Source organism: Podarcis gaigeae (assembly GCF_964106915.1).
Source record: "Podarcis gaigeae genome assembly, chromosome: 9".
NCBI classification, from domain to species: Eukaryota; Metazoa; Chordata; class Lepidosauria; order Squamata; family Lacertidae; genus Podarcis; species Podarcis gaigeae.
This window is the reverse complement of record NC_139685.1, coordinates 28851297-28870073: the sequence shown is the minus strand read 5'-3', so window position 1 is coordinate 28870073 and position 18777 is coordinate 28851297. Positions and strand designations below refer to the sequence as shown.

Sequence of the window (18777 nt, the reverse complement as noted above, 5' to 3'; positions counted from 1 at the left end):
TAGCTAATGGGGCCTCCCGCTGCTGCCGCGCCGCTGGAGCACGATTTCTGTTCTCATCCTGAAGCAAAGTCCTTAACCCGAGGTACTATTTCTGGGTTAGCGGAGTATGTAACCTGAAGCGTATGTAACCCGAGGTACCACTGTATTGAGAAATGCCCGCTCCTTTTATCCTCGCCTATCACCTCCATGCCACTATCCTGTTTCGACGGAGACAGAGCGCACCCCGTCCTTCTCTGCCCTGCCCGCGTCTCCCTCCCGTGACCTCCTTCTCCCCTCTCACAGTCCTGCCCCTCGCCGGCTCCGCCTCCTCCTCTCACCCCGGGGCTTCTTTTCTCAGCAAAACGTCCCGCTTCCCGGAGCAGAGCGACGCCGTCCGCGGTGGGCGACGATGGGCATTTGGGCGATGGCTCCGGAGGGCGCGCGGCTCTTCTCCTGGGCTCTCGCTCTGCTCGCCGCGCTCGCCACGCTGCTGGCTGTCTTGCTCGCCCGCTTGGTGCTCGACCAGTACTGGAAATACAGGGAGCTGAAGCACATCCCGGGGATCCGTCCCTGGTACCCGCTGCTGGGCAATGCGCTGCTCCTTGACCGCGATCGGAAAGGTAAAGGCGCCGTCTTCCTCCCTCTCCTCCGGGCAGCTGATGCGCGCAAGCAGCGCAGAAAGGCAGCTCTGTGAACCAGCAAACCCGCGCCGCGCTACACTTCATCTCCCACTTCTGCCTTTTCTTTTGCTCTTTATTTCAATAAGGATTTCCGACCGACGCGTACTTCAGTCATTTCCTTTTGTGCAATGTCTGTTGTGTGAGTGTATTACGTGAATTAAAAAAGGCAAGCAAGCAGGTTGATTTTTATTTTCTTAAAAGCACAACTGTCAATTAATTTATTATCGAATAAAATACTGTATCTTCAGTTGTTCCAGATGAAACTATACAGAAAAGCGGGGGGGGGGGCAGGTCACCCCCAAGGAAAAAAAAATCTCAAAAAATAAGGAGGAAATAAAAGAGAAGGATGAAACTCTCATGTGATTGAAGAATGAGGCAGCATCAGGAGGAGGTGGTGGGTGGCATAAAACGAGTTTGCAAGTTTTTCTGAATGCTCTGTTTAGGATCCTTGGTGGTTCCCCAAAGAGCTAAAATGTTAGATTTAAAGAAATCCTGAAGCCTAAAGCAAACATGCTAATGAGGAAGTACTCAGAACTCCATTAAATGTAGGCAAATCATACTGGAGCCAATTATCTTTTGTAGTATGAAGTCCATATTTTGTAGCATGTTTAATCAGCTCTGGTGATATTGGAAGTAATTATCCTCCACATCCCAACCAAATCTAATAGGCTGCCTGAAACCTGTTTAAGGCATGTTGGAAACATCTCAAAAGGTTGCCCCTTCTCCATTACAGTACTGAACACAAGCCCTGTGTAGATAATGAACTGTGAGTGGGGTGGGGGTACTGCATTTTCATGCCACTATGTCAGTGGTTGCCAACCTTTTTGGACCCGTGGGCACATTTGCCGAATGGAGAGGCACCACCTCCGTGCCAACTCCTATTTTATCGGCTACAGCAGAATCCTTTCAAATTTCAATGGGGGGGGGGGAGAGAGAAGGGGACCTTGTGGTACCAGGAAGGGCTTTGTGGGTACATGGCCACCCACAGGCACCACACTGACAACCTCTGCCCTCCCTGTTCATTTGTATTCACAGCTGCACGTTTGGGCCGAGCTACAGGCAAGCTACAAGATAGTGTGGCATGACCCATAGGAGTTGAACTGCAAAACTTTTAGATATCTCTTGAACAATCAGTTTATGGCATTTGCATGCCCTTCATGAAACTGTATATCCCCAGGGCAGTCACAATATGAAACTATGACAAAACACAATGGCATAATTAAAACTCCGCAAAAAGGACAGTAAACATAATTGCAGCAAGAAACTACAGCAGTTTCCTGTCCTACTTAGATTTTCTACACATGATTATTATTTTTTTTTTAAAAAAACAAACAAACAGGAATGAATTAGGATCTTCAGGTATTTCCAACACAAGGTGTCATTGTCAGGAGGCTTTTTATCAACAATGCTAAGTCAAGGGAAACACGTTTGTGCTGCTCTGCCTGCTCCCAAGACTGCAACACCTTGCCTTGTATCAAGAGCAAGGTTGGCTTTGCAATGTAACTGGAAGCCCTTGGGGCCTCCATGAGCTCTCCCCTCAAATGCTTTCCCAATATGTTACAAGGTTGGAGGACAGAGCCAAGCAACCCGGTGCAATGTTAGAATGGGGCCCACTACCCATTAATCATGTGGAATCATCCCTTTGTATGGAACCACTCATAAATGGGGATCATTTATACGGTCAAAATGAATTCTAAGCAAATGTAAACTATAGACTTAGACTTTCACATAATTGTTCTCTTTGAACATCAGGGAGGCTGGAATCTGCCCCTCATCTCTTGCAATCTTAATTTGGGTAGAAGGGTCTCCTGCTATGTAACTATTAATCTTAGCTTAGAGTGGGTGCTGTTCTCATGAGAACAAGTAGCATGGATGTGAGATCATTCACTTTCTCATTTTCAAACTGCATGCATGTTTTTTCCAGGTGCCTTTTCTCAGGTGATACGTTCCACTGAAGTGTTGCGGAATATCCCACTGTTACTCCTTTGGGTAGGGCCATTGCCCTTTTTAGTATTATATCATCCAGATACTGTAGAGGTGAGTCTCCCATTGTTGCTCTTCATAGCAGGGCAGGAGATGTATCTCCCACCCCCCTCACCCAGGGTTGCATTTGCGGGGATTAAACTGTCAATGCGTCCATGTCAGCAGTGGGTGGGGCCAGTGGTGGAGGAAGCCGCTCAGGTGCTGGCGGACGAAGGTGGGGGGGGGAGTGGGCCACACCAGGTGCCATTAGGGGAAGGGGTGCCATTGCGGCCACTCCCCAGGTCACGTACCGCGCCCTCCCGGGATACACACCGCATGCCGTGCAACCCTGGGATGCATGCTGTACCCCCGCGGGCGGTGTGCCACACCCCTGCGCTGTGTGCCACGCCCCCATGAGTGGTGCACCATGCCCCCGGGACATGCACCACGCCCCCGCAGGCAGTGCGCTACGCCCACGGGACACGCGCCAGCCACGCCCCCACCTGTTCTCCGCTCTGGGGGCTGTAGCTCCACCACTGTGCTCGGGCTTCTGGGGTGGCGTGCCTAGGGGTAGGGTGAGCCACCCATAGGGGCGGGGCGCACCATGGGGATCTGGAGTCTGCCTGCCTTATCCCACTCAGCAGCCCTACAGCTTGGGGGGTGAGGGGGAGGCAGCGGGTGGACTGTTTGGGCAGCACGGAGCCTGCACGCGCCAAACCACAATGTCTCTCCCAGGAGAGACGTGTGGCTCGGGTGCACTGCAGGCCCCACGGTGAGTGCCGCCTGGCATTTTGTCACCCCCCTCAGTGGTGACACCCAGGGCAGACTACACCCACCGCACCCCCTTCCTCTGCTGGAATGGGTAGTGAATAGGGCCAGAGTGTCTGCTAAAACTGTAGAAACACCCACCCACACATTTCCTCACACACATCATCCATCACCTTGGCTACCTTACCTTAGTGGACTGCAAGTTGTGTAGCGGTTTTCTAGGTTGACCCTTGGCATTATTATGTCATGAATGACTTTTGCGAGAAAAATCCTAAATCTGTCATATGCATGCCTTGGATTATTGCACGGAGAGAGAGAAAATAGGGAAAGAATGTTGACATTCATCTGGTGACCTGGTATAATCTGAGCAGACATCAAAATGGTGATAGATGGAGCTGTACACATTGCTCAGTGTATCCAAGTAAAGTTCATTTTCAGCCTGGTACTATCAACGCAATCCTGTGAAAATTTCCTCAGAAATAGGTTCCATTGAGTCTCATGGGGCTTTATTGCTAGTGTGTGTTTTGCAAATCTATGCACACTTATCTGGGAGAAAGCTCCATTAGTCTCTAACGAACCTAACTTGCATGCAGATTAGAGAATATAGTTTCTGATTTCAGGATTTGTCATACCTTGGGGCATAATCAACATTGGAATATAAAGATAAAACAAACCTGCCTTGCAAACCACTTTAGTCAAGCCCACTAAATCACTAAGTGACTTTGAACTCAAATAGAATCTATTTCAGATAGTTGACTTACTTTTAAGGACAAATTGAACAGATAGCATAGAAGGGCAAAGTCGATAATTTATGCCCGTCTCTTCTGTTGGCAGGTTGTATTGAGTAGCTCTAAGCATATTACAAAATCTGATCCCTACAAGTTTTTGCATCCTTGGCTGGGCACAGGACTTCTAACAAGGTAAATCAAAAACAACCCAGAACATGGGTGAGGCAGTGTACCCTTTTGTCACGCCTTGTGTAGGTGGAGTGTGTGGCACTGGTTGAGCTATTAGTCCTGTTCTCAAGGCCTGCCCCACACATTTAATGAATGTATGAAGGTGGAAGCCAGACTGAGATCATAGGCCATACCCCCAACATGCCACTGATTGTGTGAAAAGGGTCTCTTCTTGTGCACAGAGGTGTTTATTGCAGATGGGAGGCCCCTTTCAGATGCTCTGCTGATTGTGTGGACTTTGGAGATGGGGCTTCAGGTGCAGTCCTGCTCCATTTCCCTCCTTTTCAGTACCTGTGCTAACTAATTTTTAATCATGAAAAGAAGTATTGAAGAGCCAATTGGTGCTGACTTCAAGACCTGCTTTTGGCAGAGGTCACCTGCCCTGTGGAGTTCCTCACTGAGAACACAGTAGTGTAGCTTATTATAGTGGGCTTGAAGACAGGACCAAGCAGCTGATTAATACTGACTTTTAGGCTCCTGATGGTTCATTTACAGCGATGTCTCTAGCTGTCCAACATAGATGGCATCATGTGAGGGGAAAGTGAGCCTGGTTTTTGAGAAATGGCCTCATGGGCAAACCTGGAACCTCACCCCTGTGTTAAGGAGCATAAAACTGGTTGAGGGAATCTGCACATGCTTCCTGAAGCAGTAGATGGTTTGAGGTCATTTTATCTGTCTAAAATACCAATTGCTGAGAAATAGGCAATGTTGCAAGTTGGAAACAGATGTTTTGACAGGAAGGAATTTCCAAAACAGTAAAGTTCAGGACTGTATTAAGTCTGGAAATGTAAGTCTTCCATGGCACTGAGGTAGTGAACTGGAAGTTCTGCCTGGTATCTGGAATAGGAAAGAGATAAGAGTGTGGGAGGAAAAAGCCTTAAGAGGGGACTCTTCTTAACTGATGAATCCAGAATTGGCATTTTAGAGCCATGACTTGGGGGTTTGAAAAAGTGTTTTAGTGCATGAACATATCATACTAGTGATCTCATTTCACCGAGCACTGGTCCTTATGTGGTCAAAATGACACCTTTATGTAGCCCAAACGAGGGTGGTCTCAGCAGGTTCAGGGGAACCCCAGGGTTTGCAATAGCAAATCTTTTTGTGTTGGATGGGACAGAGAAAAAACCAAGGGAAAACAGCTCATTGAGGACTGAGCATGCTCGGTGACTGTGGAATGTTGGCTGAATGATAGAGAAAGAAATTACCAGTTGGAGGCAAGGCAGAATGAAGTGACTGGAAACCTGAGCAAGAGCACTGCAATATTGTATTGCTGGTTCTGCTTGAAGACATTACATGCATTTTGTTTTGAAATTTGTTTGTGTAGAGAAAAATAAAATTTAAGTCTTTGTTTTGCAGCACTGGAAGCAAATGGCGGTCCCGAAGGAAAATGTTAACGCCCACCTTTCATTTCACCATCTTAGACGATTTCCTTGAAGTGATGAATGAACAAGCCAATATCCTTGTTCAGAAACTTGAAAAGCATGTGGACAAGGAGCCATTTGATTGTTTTTTATACATCACATTGTGTACCCTTGATGTAATTTGTGGTAAGTGTTGCAGCTGCTGCCAAAATGTTGCAGTGAATGAGGTCTAAACATCCCTGCTCATTTGTTGGAAGAATGGACTCTTTGGTGAGGTCTGACCAGAAGAGTTGTTCATATAACTTACATTTCACTTCCTAAATTGGGCACATTTACATAATACGAATAGCTTGTTATCCATTTTAAATACTGATTGAATAATCCAGTGGAGAACAGGGATTTAAAATATACACTGATGGAGCTGGAAAATATAATAACAGATTGTGATCAGTTTGACTAATTGTTGATTTGCCATCAGTCTGAATACAGGTCATGATTGGGACACAAACGCACAATACTATGGGAGGAAATGAGAAGTTCTGGATACAGTTACTGTAGTAGTGGTGCTGTGTTAGCACAAGACACACTTGACTATGAACTGACCAGTGGTAGAGTGCAGCAGATCTTGGGTTCAAATCCTGGCTGGGAAACACCTTGGCTCTGAAACTTGGAAAACCATTGGAAGTCTGCATGACTTGATATATGGTTGCTCCCTGTGTTCCTTTTATGCCCCACTCTTTGGTTTGTAAGCAAATGATTCTTTAATTGATTTCTTTCTCTCCTGTTCCTAGAAACAGCTATGGGCAAGAACATAGGAGCACAACAGAATAAGGATTCCGAGTATGTTCAAGCTGTCTACAGGTAGGTGTCAATGTTATGATCTTTTCCAGCAGCAGGAAATTAAAGGTGGTAGTTAGACTCTAGCCACATTTCGAGGGCTGCAGGTCCCGCCCTTCTTCAATGAAGGCAAATACTAAGAGAAAAGGTCTCTTTCCCTTCCATGATGCAGACTACCTTCAGCTTTAACTTGACTATCTGCATGATAAACCTTCAAAGGAAATGATTTTAGAATGTTGTATTTTTTTTGTTGATAGCCGCTCTGAGCTCGGCTTTGGCTGGGGAGGGCGGGATATAAATTATTATTATTATTATTATTATTGTTGTTGTTGTTGTTGTTGTTGTCTGCTTTGTATGAGCTTCCTCTCTGCACCTCTTTTCTGGATCTGGGTAGCAGAAACTGGGCCTCTCTGTGGGTTGAATGCTGATGTAGAAGCCACATTAACCCTGCAGGCGATAGGGGCAATAGCTGTATGCCATGGCATATCTGTTTCACATTTAAACTATTTTTCTCTGCCTCTTTACATGACAACCTAGTTGGAAGAAATCTGGGCTCTTTGCTGTACTTTGCAGCACTTTTCTAGAAAGTGTTGTTGCTTGTTACCCTAGGATGACTGATCTGATTCATAAAAGACAGAGGTCTCCTTGGTTCTGGTCTGACCTTTTGTACCTCATGTTCCCACAAGGAAGAGAACATCACAGGACCCTGAAGATACTTCATAACTTTACTGATAACGTAAGCTGTTGCATTTTCTCTTCATGCATGATGTTTTATAGACACCAATATCAAAGTGATTTCTGCTAATATTCACAATTGTGGCTCTCCCAGCTCAAGAGCCCTGTTCAGGGCCTGTTCACAGGGTGTATGTGAGGCCTCCCATTTTATCTTCACCACATGCCTGTAAGGTAGGCTCTGCTAAGAAACCGATTTCTCCCTAGTGGGTTTTTTCCAATTCAGAATGCAGGTAAGATTTCAGCTTAAAATCACTCTCTCTGTGAGGAGTTGTCACTTAGAATTCTTTTGATACAAGGGATAAGATGACCTTCATTAGATTTACTCAGTCAGGCATCCATCTTAATGCAGTGCATTTACATCCAGACAGGTTTTACAGAGATATTTGAAATGCCTTGTATCCTGATTTTATTACCTAGAAGAAGGTTTTTGCCCATGGCAGTGTCCATAGGGCGCTTTAGACAAGTTGGGTGCAATTGGATATATTCCTTTTTTTCCTTGTCAGCGCAGTGCACTTCGCTAGGTCCAGGGTGCAACTGAGATAGCTTATCACTTTATATGACACTGCAGGGAGTACACACATTGGATTATGCAACCTGAGAAATGAATGACTTTTCTTTTGTTTTGACTGTCTAAGGTTATTGCAGAAAAAGCTCAAGAACTAAAAAACCAGGAGAAGCATAGAAGCGATGCTGTCAGCACTGGTGAGCAAAGCAGGCGGAAAGTCAGGAGAGCTTTTCTCGATATGCTTCTGAATGCCACTGATGATGATGGGAATAAGATGAACTACCTGGACATTCGAGAGGAAGTGGATACATTCATGTTTGAGGTACAGAATGCCCTGTATAAGAGTGATGGTTGTTCTCCCCTATTTAAAGGATCACAACAAACTAATGTATGTGAAGGTCTTTGAACAAAGACAAGACGTTAAGGGTCTTTCTATCAGATGACTTGGTAGTTTGGTGGTCATCCATCTGTCTTGGGAGACATTGGAGGTGTGTCCCTTTGGGGGTGAAGTCAAACTGTTGGAAGGTTGCAGAGCCTGTGGTGGCTGTAGAGACTGATACGGGAGAGACATATTTTGTTGCAGCTGGGGCACATGAAGGCATTTGGTTGTGCTGCTGCAGATGCACCATGGTGCTGATGACACCCAACTCTATCTGTTGATGGATGGCCATCCTGACTCGGCCCCAGACACACTGACCAGATGTCTGGAAGCTGTGGCTGGATGGTTACGTGGGAGCCGGTTGAAGTTAAATCCTTCGAAGACAGAGGTCCTCTGGCTTGGGCGGGACGATATGGGATCGAGGGGGCAACTCCCACCTCTTGCAGGGGTACAATTAGTGCCAGCACCGTCCGTTAAGAGTTTGGGTGTAATCTTCGATACCGCCCTCTCTTTGGAGGCGCAGATTACAGCTAAAACAAAGGCGGCATTTTTTCATCTCCGCCAAGCTAAGCAGTTGGCCCCTTATCTCTCTCGCCCTGACCTAGCCACTGTGATCCATGCGACGGTCACCTCCAGACTGGATTATTGTAACTCGCTCTACGTGGGGCTGCCCTTGAGACTGACCCAGAAACTCCAGCGGGTGCAGAATGCCGCGGCGAGACTCCTTATGGGGTCTTCGCTGCGAGATCACATTCACCCGGTACTATACCAGCTGCACTGGCTCCCGGTGGAGTACAGGATCAGGTTTAAGGTGCTGGTTTTAACCTTTAAAGCCCTATACAGCCTAGGACCCTCGTACCTACGGGACCGCCTCTCCTGGTATGCGCCACAGAGAAACCTACGGTCTGCAAATAATAATAATAATAATAATAATAATAATAATAATAATAATAATTTTTTATTTATTTATACCCCGCCCTCCCCAGCCAAGGCCGGGCTCAGAGCGGCTTACAAGCAATAATAAAAACAAGATGAATGATTACAACTTAAAAACAAAAATAAAATACAACATTAAAATAATGGAACATTAAAATATTAAAATGTAGCCTCATCGCAGGAGGAGAAGGAAAAGAAAGAAAAGAAAAAAAAAGAGAGGGAGGGAATCAAATTGGCTCCAAGCCAAAGGCCAGGAGGAACAACTCTGTCTTACAGGCCCTGCGGAAAGAAATCAGATCCTGCAGGGCCCTGGTCTCATGAGGCAGAGCGTTCCACCAGGCCGTAGCCAGAGTTGAAAAGGCCCTGGCTCTGGTTGAAGCCAATCTAACTTCCTTAGGGCCTGGGACCACTAGGGTGTTGTTATTTATGGACCTTGAGGCTCTCCGTGGGGCATACCAGGAGAGGCGGTCCCGTAGGTACGAGGGTCCTAGGCCGTGAAGGGCTTTAAAGGTCAAAAGCAGCACCTTAAATCTGACCCTGTACTTCACCGGGAGCCAGTGCAGCTTGAAAAGCACTGGGTGAATATGCTCCCATGGCAGAGACCCCGTGAGGAGCCTCGCTGCAGCATTCTGTACCCGCTGGAGTTTCTGGGACAGCTTCAAGGGCAGCCCCGCATAGAGCGAATTACAGTAGTCAAGCCTGGAGATGACCATCGCATGGATCACTGTGGCCAGGTCGGGGCGGGAAAGGTAAGGGACCAAATGCTTGATGTGGCGAAGGTGGAAAAATGTCGCCTTGGCTGTTGCTGTAACTTGCGCCTCCATGGACAGGGAGGCGTCAAGGATTACACCCAAACTCTTAACGGAAGGCAATGGCACTAATTGGGCCCCCGCAAGAGAAGGGAGTTGGTCCCTCATCCCCATGCCATCCCGACCTAGCCATAGGACCTCTGTCTTCGAAGGATTTAGTTTCAATCGGCTCCCACGAAACCATCCAGCCACAGCTTCCAAGCATCTGGTCAGTGTGTTTGGGGCCGAGTCAGTGTGGCCATCCATCAGCAGATAGAGCTGAGTGTCATCAGCATATTGGTGACAGCCCAGCCCAAAGCTCCGGATAATCTGGGCAAGGGGGCGCATAAAGATGTTAAAAAGCATCGGGGAGAGAATTGCGCCCTGCGGCACTCCACACACCAAGGAGTGACGCGACGACATTTTCCTCCCTAGTGCCACCCTCTGTCCCCGAACAGAGATAAAAGAGCACAACCAGTTACGGGCTATGCCCTGTATCCCCACGTCTGCAAGGCGGTGGTCCAGAAGATCATGATCGACCATGTCAAAGGCTGCTGACAAATCTAAAAGGATCAGCAGTCCTGACCCGCCTCGATCCAGTTGTCTACGGAGATCATCTGTTAGGGCAACCAGAGCCGTCTCTGTCCCAAAACCAGGACGGAAACCGGACTGAAATGGATCTAATGCCGATGTTTCTTCCAGAAACCTACCAAGCTGTTCAGCAACCGCTCTCTCAATTACCTTACCCAGGTATGGAAGATTTGAAACTGGGCAGTAATTGGATAGGTCTAAGGGATCTAATGAAGTTTTTTTTAAGAGTGGACACACCACTGCTTCCTTCAATTCCCCTGGGAATGTCCCCGTGTCAAGGGACAAATTGATAATTTCAACCAGGGGGGTCCGCACAACATCTGGACACTCCCTAATCAGCCAAGACGGGCACGGATCAAGGAGGCAGGTGGTGGGCCTACCAACTTGGAGGAATCTATCCACATCAGTAGGGAGTATCCGATCGAAATGGTCCAACACTGGACCCGAAGTGTTGGACCAAATAATAACACCAAATAATAACGGCACCAAATAATAACATCCTCAAGGTCCCAGGCCTCAGAGAGGTTAGGCTGGCCTCAACTAGAGCCAGGGCCTTCTCGGCTGCGGCTCCAATCTGGTGGAACGCTCTGTCACAAGAGACTAGGGCCCTGCGGGACCTGACATCTTTCCGCAGGGCCTGCAAGAAAGAGTTGTTCCACCAGGCCTTTGGTCAGGGCGCAGCCTGACTCCCTCCTCTGGCAACCTGCACAGAATTTTGCTTAATTGGTTGCCATCAATTTGATTTTAATTAATTTTTATAATGAAATATTTTTAGAATGTGTGATTATTTGACTGTTTGATTGTTGTTAGCCGCCCTGAGCCCGACTTCGGCTGGGGAGGGTGGGATATAAATAAATTATTATTATTATTATTATTATTATTATTATTATTATTATTATTTCTTCTCTCTATGCTTCTCCCAGTGGTCATTCCTCCTCTGGTCACTGCTGTGGTTGCACAACCTGTCTGTCTTGGACGCGTGAAACCAACCACCTGTCTCCTTGATCCTTGCCCATCCTGGCTAATCAAAGCAAGCCGGGAAGGGCTGGGCGATGGGCTCTGCGGGGTGGTGAATGCTTCCCTCTGTGAGGGAACATTCCCAGATCCGCTGAAAGAGGCGGTCATTAAACTGCTTCTTAAAAAACCATCTTTAGACCCGGTGAGTATGGCCAACTATCGCCCAGTCTCAAATCTTCCATTCTTGGGCAAGGTGATTGAGCGCGTGGTTGCTGAACAACTCCAGGCACGCCTGGAGGATGCGGACCATTTGGATCCTTTCCAATCGGGATTCAGGCCTCATCATGGGACTGAAACTGCCTTGGTCGCGCTGGTTGATGATCTCCGGCAAGCTAGGGACAAAGGTGAGAGATGTTTCCTAGTTCTACTGGATCTCTCAGCGGCCTTTGATACAATCAACCATAACATCCTTCTGGACCGTCTAGAGGGGCTGGGAACTGGGGGCACTGTTATACAGTGGTTTCGCTCCTTCCTCCTGGGCTGTGTTCAGAAAGTGGTGGTGGGGGATGAGTGTTCAGACCCCTGGGACCTCACTTGTGGGGTGCCTCAGGGTTCCATCCTCTCCCCCATGCTTTTTAACATCTATATGAAGCCGCTGGGAGAGATCATCAGGGGGTTTGGACTGGGTGTCCATCAATATGCAGATGATACCCAGCTCTACCTCTCTTTCAAATCAGAACCAGTGAAGGCGGTGAAGGTCCTGTGTGAGTGCCTGGAGGCGGTTGGAGGATGGATGGTGGCTAATGGATTGAAGTTGAATCCTGACAAGACAGAAGTACTGTTTTTGGGGGACAGGGGGTGGGCTGGTGTGGAGGACTCCCTGGTCCTGAATAGGGTAACTGTGCCCCTGAAGGACCAGGTGCGCAGCCTGGGAGTCATTTTGGACTCACAGCTGTCCATGGAGATGCAGGTCAATTCTGTATCCAGGGCAGCTATCTACCAACTCCACCTGGTACGCAGGCTGAGACCCTACCTGCCCGCGGACTGTCTCGCCAGAGTGGTGCATGCTCTAGTTACCTCCCGCTTGGACTACTGCAATGCGCTCTACGTGGGGCTACCTTTGAAGGTGACTCTGAAACTACAACTAATCCAGAATGCAGCAGCTAGACTGGTGACTGGGGGCGGCCGCCGAGACCACATAACACCGGTCTTGAAAGACCTACATTGGCTCCCAGTACGTTTCCGAGCACAATTCAAAGTGCTGGTGTTGACCTTTAAAGCCCTAAACGGCCTCGGCCCAGTATACCTGAAGGAGCGTCTCCACCCCCATCGTTCTGCCTGGATGCTGAGGTCCAGCGCTGAGGGCCTTTTGGCGGTTCCCTCATTGCGAGAAGCAAAGCTACAGGGAACCAGGCAGAGGGCCTTCTCGGTAGTGGCGCCCGCCCTGTGAAACGCCCTCCCATCAGATGTCAAAGCGATAAACAACTACAGTACCTGACATTCAGAAGACATCTTAAGGCAGCCCTGTTCAGGGAAGTTTTTAATGTGTGATATTTTAGCGTACAGTATTTTTGGTTTCTATGGAAGCCGCCCAGAGTGGCTGGGGAAACCCAGCCAGATGGGCGGGGTACAAATATTATTATTATTATTATTATTATTATTATTATTATTATTATTATTATTATTATTATTATTATTTCTCCAGGCACTGCAGTCATCTGCAAGAGCAGATATTGCCAGCCTTCATGCCATGTTTGCAGATGTCTTTGTTGTGCAGAGTTGGTCTGCCAACGCAGAGGCAGACTTAGGGGAGCGTGGCTGGTTTGGTTGCGACTCTCACACAGTTGCCAGACAGATTGTTAATGGTAGTTTATTGAATATAATTAAACTGTGACTTTATCCACTGGTAAAAAATTAGCAGTATTGTTGTGTATTTGCCCCCTGGTGGTTATAAAGGCACTGAAGCATGCTTGCTTATTTACTAATTATTCAATTCCATTTATGAAGTCCTTCCTTTAAAATATCTTGGAAGTGTTTAACAATACAAACAATTTAAAAACATCACATATAAAACAGTTACAAATCCATATGTAGACCGGGATCAATGATCCCCACTTAAAATGCTTGTTGAGAAAGGAAGGTCCACAAATATCAGAACAGCTTTAGTGTTAGTATTCACTTCCAGTTTTTCCAAAATATCAACTATATTCCTTACATTATCTGACAAATGTCTTCTCGGAAGAAAGCCTGCTTGGTCCCTATGTATCTCCTCCATCAAAACTACTTTCAGCCTTTTCGCTAAAATATCAGCAAAGATTTTGTAATCCACATTTAATAAGGAGATTGGGCGGTAGTTTTTAAGTTGAGTCTTTTCTGTCTCAGTCTTTGGTATAAGTGTGATAAAAGCCTCTTTCCACGTGTCTGGTGCCTTCTTTCCCTCCAAAATTTTGTTGCAAACTTCTTTCAAAGGTTGTATCAACCACTCTTTCAGAATCTTGTAGTATTTAGAAGTCAATCCATCCGGTCCTGGAGATTTGCCCAATGCCATGTTTTGAATGGCACCTTCTATTTCTTGCTCTGTTATTTTCTGGTTCAAAATCCTTTTACTTTCCTGAGAGATCTTTTTCAGTCCATTTTTCTCCAAAAACTGTTCTATATCCGTATCACTTTGAGGACCTTGTTTATACAATTGTCTAAAGTATTTCTGGAAGCAATCCCTAATTTCTGTTGGTTTATAAATACTCTTTCCATCCACTTCTAGATTTGTAACTGTATTCAATTTTTGTCTCTTCTTTATTTGCCAAGCCAGAAGTTTACCACATTTATCAGCCGATTCAAAAGTCTTCTGTCTCATTTGCTTAATTTTCCACTCTATTTCTTGGTTCATCAGCTCCATATATTGTGTCTGATATAATTTAATTTCTTTCAAGATATCCTGTGATTTTGGCTTTGATCTCAATTTCCTTTCCCCTTCTTTTATTTTTTCCAAGATTTTCTCTTTTTTTTCATTCTGGCTTTTCTTTTTAATTGCATTCTGTTGTATCAAGAATCCTCTCATCACTGCTTTGCTTGCGTTCCAGATAATTCTTTTTGCTATATTGGTCCTCATATTAATTTCGAAATAATCCTTTAGAGTACAGGGCTACTTCTAGGTAAGTGCTCATGAGTATCACCTGACTCCTCTAATGCAGATATGGGGACTCTCTGGCCTGTGGGCCTAATTTGGCCCAGCACAGACCCCAGTTAGGCCCAGGAGGCTGTTTTTCCTCAAACCACACCCACCTGCTGCACATTTGATGTCATATGTGACTTAGAGTCTGGAATAGGTAAGGCTGTGGTTACAGAGGGAGCTTAAAGTGAGAATGACTGCTGGGATTGGTTGCCCCAAGAAGTTCCTAGACAGCAATGCTGTCTACAGGGGGGAAATGTCTGCTTGCAGATGTAGTTTTTGAAACCATGCAGCATCTGCAAACAGGCATCAAAGGAGATTTCTGTAATTGCCAATTGGTTGGTTGGGGGTTACAGCAAGATCCTGTGAACTTTGAATGGTGGGCAGCCCCACCAACTTTCAAAATTGATCTGTACTGAGAAGAGTAAGGGTCTGGTCCCCTGGTCAGTTCCTATTCCCCACCACTGCTCTAAATCAGGTGGGGAACCTATGGTCCTGCAGACATTCCTGGAACCCCAACTTGCTTTAGCCTCAGCCAGAATGGCCAGTGCTTAGGAAAGGTGGGATATATACTCCACTAACTTCTTCTGGAGGGCCACAGTCTCCCCATTCCAGCTCTCAGAGGACAGCTTTAAACAAGAAACCTCTCTGGTGGGGCCTACACTGACTTGGCTTACTCATCATTCTGTATATAGAATCCATGATGCATATGATCCTGTCTATTCACCCAGTAATGACCATCCATTGGTGTAGCTCTCTTAACCAGATCTCCTTGGGCAGCTCAGTTAGCCCAGCCTTGGTTAGCTCAGTTGTTTAGCATGACACTGGTAATGCCAAGATTGCAGGTTTGATCCCTGTATGGGACAGCTGCATATTCCTGCAATATAGGGGTTTGAACTAGATGATCCTCAGGATCCCTTTGAATTCTATGATTCTATGATTCCTATATAAGATGTGCTGTGGTCTTCACAGCTTCAGTGTCTGTTAGCAAAAAGGAAGTCTTGATGAGTCAGTGTATTGTTTTATCATAACCCATAGCTTAGGAAAGTGTGCTGACTTAAAGCTATCCAGGCTAACTTCCTGAGAATAAGCACAGAAATGAATTATGGAAGTAACTGATCTAGACCTAAAATTGCCCCCTGGTCCATCACCATGTAAAATAGCTGTGAGAACTTCAGGGTTAGGATGCATGTTTTGCTGGTTATAAATAACACATGTTTGTCTTGCTGCCACTGGTTTTATAAGGGAACTCTGATCGTCATGTCACAATGGACGACATGAAGCAACTACAGTATCTGGATTGTGTTATTAAAGAAGCTCTTCGCCTTTTCCCTTCTGTTCCACTTTTTGCTCGCAAACTGAGTGAAGAATGTTATATTAGTAAGTAGTCCAAGTGGGTTTCTGGCTTGATGAGCTATAGCTATAAGCTCAGGGCTAATTTAATGAATATCTGCTCTTTTTTCGCAGGAGGATTCAGGGTACCAAAGGGGGTAGATGCCCTAATTCTGCCTTTTGCACTGCACAGAGACCCTGATGTCTTCCCAGAGCCTGAGGAATTCAGACCCGAGCGTTTTTTCCCTGAGAACGCGGCTGGACGGCACCCATATGCATACGTGCCTTTCTCCGCTGGGCCTAGGAACTGTATTGGTACATATGAGAGTCAAAAATCTGTATCTGGAAAGGAAAAAAAGGGCAATCAGTCAGTGGCAGGGAGTGTTTAAAGGGGAAGATTATTTAGACATTGGCATTAGGCATTTAAAGCAGTGTCATATCCATTTAAACAGTCTGGCTTCCTCCAAAGCATCCTAGGAGCTGTAGTTTAAGGGTGCTACGAGTTGTTTAGAGAATTCTGGGAATTGTAGTTCTGTGAGGGGAATCAACATCTCCCAATAACTCTCAGCATCCTTAACAAACTACAGTTCCCAAGATTCTTTGGGGGTGTGTGTGCCATGACTTGTTAACAGTATCATAGTGCTTTAAATGTATAGTGTGAATGCACCTCAGTCTAAAGTTATTTCTACATCAATATTGTCAGTCCTTCCCTTCCAGTTTTTCACTTACTGCAATTCCACTGCCTTACCCTCTCTGTGTTTGTTTGGTGGTTTTGTATAATTACAGAAAAGTGTTTAAGGATTTAAAAATTAATCTGAGAACCTGACCTCAACATCACATGACTCATGTTGAATAATAATAAATATGTATTATTGCTCTAGTTAATTGTATATTGTCATTGCTTTCCAATTCCTCTGCAGGTCAGCGCTTTGCACAGATGGAAGAAAAGACTATTTTAGCCACCATCCTACGGCGCTTCTCTGTTGAAAGTGCACAGCGACGTGATCAACTTGACCTTGTAGGAGAACTGATTCTTCGTCCAGATAAAGGCATCTGGATTCAGTTGAAAAAGAGAAAATAAGTTAAAATAAGTTAAAATAAGAACCCTCAGGGAAATTCCTTACCACCTTGCATTAGAACTGTTTCAGACTGCCTAACCCTTCCTGGACTTCATTTTTTTAACCAAGATTGTGTTGTTGCTTATTACAGGCCAACAGCTGCATTTTAGAAGCAGATGATTATTCCAATGATGGGTTATTCCAATTGTCTTTGCAATTTGTAGGCTTCAGCCTAGGTTGCCACTAGCTGAGTTTCCTTAATCCTAAAGAAGATGAGCAATACAGTGGTACCTCGGGTTATATATGCTTCAGGTTACATACACTTCAGGTTACAGACTCTGCTAAGCCAGAAATAGTACCTAGGGTTAAGAACTTTGCTTTAGGATGAGAACAGAAATTGTGCTCCCGCGGCGCAGCAGCAGCAGGAGGCCCCATTAGATATAGTGGTGCTTCAGGTTTAGCTCAGTTTCAGGTTAAGAACAGACCTCCGGAACGAATTAAGTACTTAACCTGAGGTACCACTGTATGCTTATTTATTTTTTTAAAACTCATTCATTTCAATATTTAAAGACCTTGAATATATGAGAAAAATTAGACCTATGTTTTGTAAGCATACAGACAGGATGGAGGATCTGCTCCTGCTTAGCCTCTGGTTTGCCCCTGCCCAATTACATTATAAGGTCCCTTACAGTCTAGATCAAGTGTTATATCCTATGTGATTTTGCCTGAGGATGGTATCTAAGTAAATTGTTCAAAAAGCACACAAGACTTTACTTGAGCAAAGTTTCCAAGTGAATGTTTATGGATTTTACACACATGCATCGTTATACATGGTGGTCTGTTATCCACTTCTCTCTCTCTCTCTCTCTCTCTCTCTCTCTCTCTCTCTCTCTCACACACACACACACACACACACACACACACAGATACACTTTTATTTTAGTGCAAGTGACCTGACCAAGAATGTCAGAAACATGGAGTGTTCCAGAAAAGAGACTGAACCTTTAATGCTAAGGGAACTAAGGTAGAAATGGCCAGTAGGCTAAAGTGTTCATAAATGTATACACATATACATGCTGCATTATACAGCTATTACCCAGCTCTAGTTAACAGTTATTTACAACTTTACATTGTGTGTCTGCTTCCATTTCTTACCCATTACTCATTTTATTGCTGTTTGTTACCTGTGTAAATTCAACTGCTTTGCTGCCTACCTCCTGAACATTTCAAAAACAATCTGAAATCAGTTTAATAAAACTGAACATGACACACACACACAAAATAATACTGATGGAAACAGTGGAAATTGCCAGTGTTAAATTATGGAAATCATCTAGTGAATATGATCAGTTTTGTTGTTCTTGTTGCTTTCAGTCTGCAAACAATACAGAATTCATTACACCCACACCCACACACCCATTTGCATTTTGTCATTTGCACTGAAATGAAGGGGATGGAATAACATCATGACAGCATAATTTATGTACATTACATAGTCACATAAATTATGCTTGTTAGATAATTTTGCCACAGCAGATAGCACAGTGAATAACAGGTTCTGGCAGAAGGCAAACTGCAGTAGAATGGAAACGGCCTTGCATTTGACAAAGACGGTTGAATGGAAAGCGATGCCTTCTTACATCCCTACTTCCAAGACTTTTCTTCTAGAATGGGTTGAGGAACCCTGGACCACATAGATGCCATTGGACTCCCAACTCCCATCTGTCCTAGATACCATTACTACTGGTGATGGATGATGGGGGCAGCATTTGGAGGGCCACAGT

The 18777-nt window shown here is 45.4% G+C and overlaps 1 protein-coding gene across 1 annotated transcript; it reads left to right on the top strand.

Moving 5' to 3' along the window:
- The first annotated feature begins 308 nt into the window (after positions 1 to 308).
- Positions 309 to 18292, top strand: LOC310853069 (cytochrome P450 4V2-like). The gene is made up of 10 exons (XM_083757237.1): positions 309 to 599; positions 2584 to 2696; positions 4224 to 4309; positions 5702 to 5892; positions 6498 to 6567; positions 7153 to 7279; positions 7914 to 8181; positions 15849 to 15983; positions 16071 to 16250; positions 16856 to 18292. The coding sequence occupies exons 1-10, from the start codon at positions 389 to 391 to the stop codon at positions 17014 to 17016; spliced, it is 1542 nt and encodes a 513-aa protein (XP_083613363.1). The 5' UTR covers positions 309 to 388; the 3' UTR covers positions 17017 to 18292.
- The last annotated feature ends 485 nt before the right edge of the window (positions 18293 to 18777 follow it).